Genomic DNA, 2,252 nt, shown 5'->3' with positions numbered 1-2,252 from the left:
TGATACTTTTTCCTTGTATTTACATCCACTTCGTTGGGTTTAGTGCTAGACAGTAATAGTACATTAGTTTTCTTATCAATAAAACTCGATAAGTAACTCCCATTTGAACAATGATATGTTACTAAAGACCCATCTGTGCGCTTTCCTTTTCTTTTCAATTCATTTGGTACTTCCTTCCTTTTTGAATCCAATGTTCTTTTTATATTTATGCCTCGGTTTGCCAAATATTCATATAATATTTGTGAAGTAAAATAACGATCTGTTAATAAAGTATATTCACTTCCCCAAAAAGACTCCATCAATTTAATTACAACGCGTTCGCCCAAACGGTGGAAAACTTCTCCGTTGTTACTTCCTCTGTATAAAAAGGTATTAAGCACGGCATTTGTTTCTGAATCGACCAACATGAATATTTTAAATCCACATTTAGAAGGCTTGGAAGGCATTGTAACTTTGTTTTGGTAATGGCCAAAATATCTGAATAAGTCTTCATCAACACACAACACAGAAGATGGTTAAATTTGTTCACTCATTTCTTTAAAAACGTCATTAAATGTTTCTATTATAAATGATATTTTATAATAATTATCCCAATCATATCCATATGTATATATTGGACTCGTTAAACTTAAATACTCATCATTATTGGTTAAGATGTTTTTATTTGTTGATAAAATTTACGCTTGATGAAAATATTTTAAAAACTCCCAAATCAATATTTTTGTATTGTTTTTGCGATGAAATTGTTAATTTTATTGTAAATAAAATAAACCAAAAGGCGAGCGAAGATAAAAATAGAATTAATATTTTTAAAAAAGGTCACCAACACTGAAGTTTTGGCTTTTTTGGGTACACTTATTTACCTCGCTGGAATGAAATGGCAACTTTCCACGTAAGATATTTATGACCCGGAAATTGGGGTTCCATTTGTGCAAATTTTGTTCGGTGTTACTCGTTTTAACGAATTATGTCGTTATTTTCGCTGTGATGACAAAACAAAGTAAGAGGAATTACGTAAAAATGGAATTCATCAAGTTGGTATTTACGAAATCACAAAAATTTTTCAAGAAAAATGCAAAAAATTTCTTTTCCTGGAGAATTACTTTGTATAGACGAGAGAATGTTTAAATTTTGGGGTAAGGCAGAGGATAAAATATATAATCCAATGAAGCCTATAAAAAGAGGCTTCGAATATATTTTATTGGTTGATACAAAAAGTGGACTTTGTGTCGACATGTTCCAATTCTATAAAGGGTGTGTGAATGAAAATGGTCATATCAGGAGGCAATTGGCAGATAAACTGATTAATTCTATAAACAGAGAGAGTGGACAGTCAAATTACAAAATTCAAATGGATTCAAGATTTGTGGAATTATCAAATTTGGAAATTTGGAAGAATAAAAACATTGAAATTATCGGGACATTAAGGAAAAGTAAATTTTTGCCAAATGAAGGTAAAGCAGCTCAAACTAAACATGAAATCGAACTTTCTTGACTAGAAAAAGAATTGAAAATTATCAAAAAACATGATAAGTATGAAACCAAGAAAAAACCACATTTTCCCGATTTCACAAAAGAAGAATCATTAAAAAACAACTTTGATTTCCGAATTAAAAGAAAAAATTATAAACGAAAAAGAAACGAATCCTTATTCGAATCATTTTTTGGAAATGCGGGAATATGTTTTTAAATGAGTTTTCTTCTTAAAAATCTTAGATGGTCCTTATCGTGTGCACTTTTCTTGAAGATTGTGGTTTGATTAAGAATGGTAAGATATCGAATCTGAACGATGTATACAACAATTTGAAGTACCCCGTTGACATATTCAAGTTACGGTGTGCAAATTATGATATTTCCTTCCGTTCTAGAAGGTGTACATTTGCATTATTAAAGAACATATTGGTTGTTGCTATGACAAACACGTTTGTAATCACTCGCATTTTCAATAAATCGTTAGACCATGCAAAGTTCTTACGAACTTTGGGAAAGGCTTTGTGCGAAAAGTGGATCACTGAGTCCTTCCCTGTGATGAACAAGAAAGAGTAGTTTGGGTCTTGGAAACCGTAAATGACGAGTTAGCTGAAAAACTTACAAATACCCAAACCATGAATATGAACCAAGAACGTGGAGTTTGTGAAGCATGTTCTGTTCAATGTCATACAAAAAGCCAGAAAAGAAAATAGAAAGACGAACTAAAAAGAAATGCTTTATGTGTCAAAGAGCTTGCTGCTCTCGACACTCTCTGATAGTAT

At 31.5% G+C, this 2,252-nt stretch overlaps 1 protein-coding gene across 1 annotated transcript; it reads left to right on the top strand.

The window, feature by feature from the left end:
- Nucleotides 1–1,716: 1,716 nt before the first annotated feature.
- EIN_350780 (hypothetical protein) lies at nucleotides 1,717–2,046 on the top strand (the record flags this gene model as incomplete). The annotated part of the gene is made up of 1 exon (XM_004258696.1): nucleotides 1,717–2,046. One exon carries the CDS (start codon nucleotides 1,717–1,719, stop codon nucleotides 2,044–2,046), a length of 330 nt encoding a protein of 109 aa, XP_004258744.1.
- Between the last annotated feature and the right edge of the window lie 206 nt (nucleotides 2,047–2,252).

This window comes from Entamoeba invadens (assembly GCF_000330505.1).
Source record: "Entamoeba invadens IP1 unplaced genomic scaffold scaff_1105074726389, whole genome shotgun sequence".
In the NCBI taxonomy this organism is placed as follows: domain Eukaryota; phylum Evosea; order Mastigamoebida; family Endamoebidae; genus Entamoeba; species Entamoeba invadens.
This window is presented reverse-complemented; position numbering and strand designations above follow the sequence as displayed.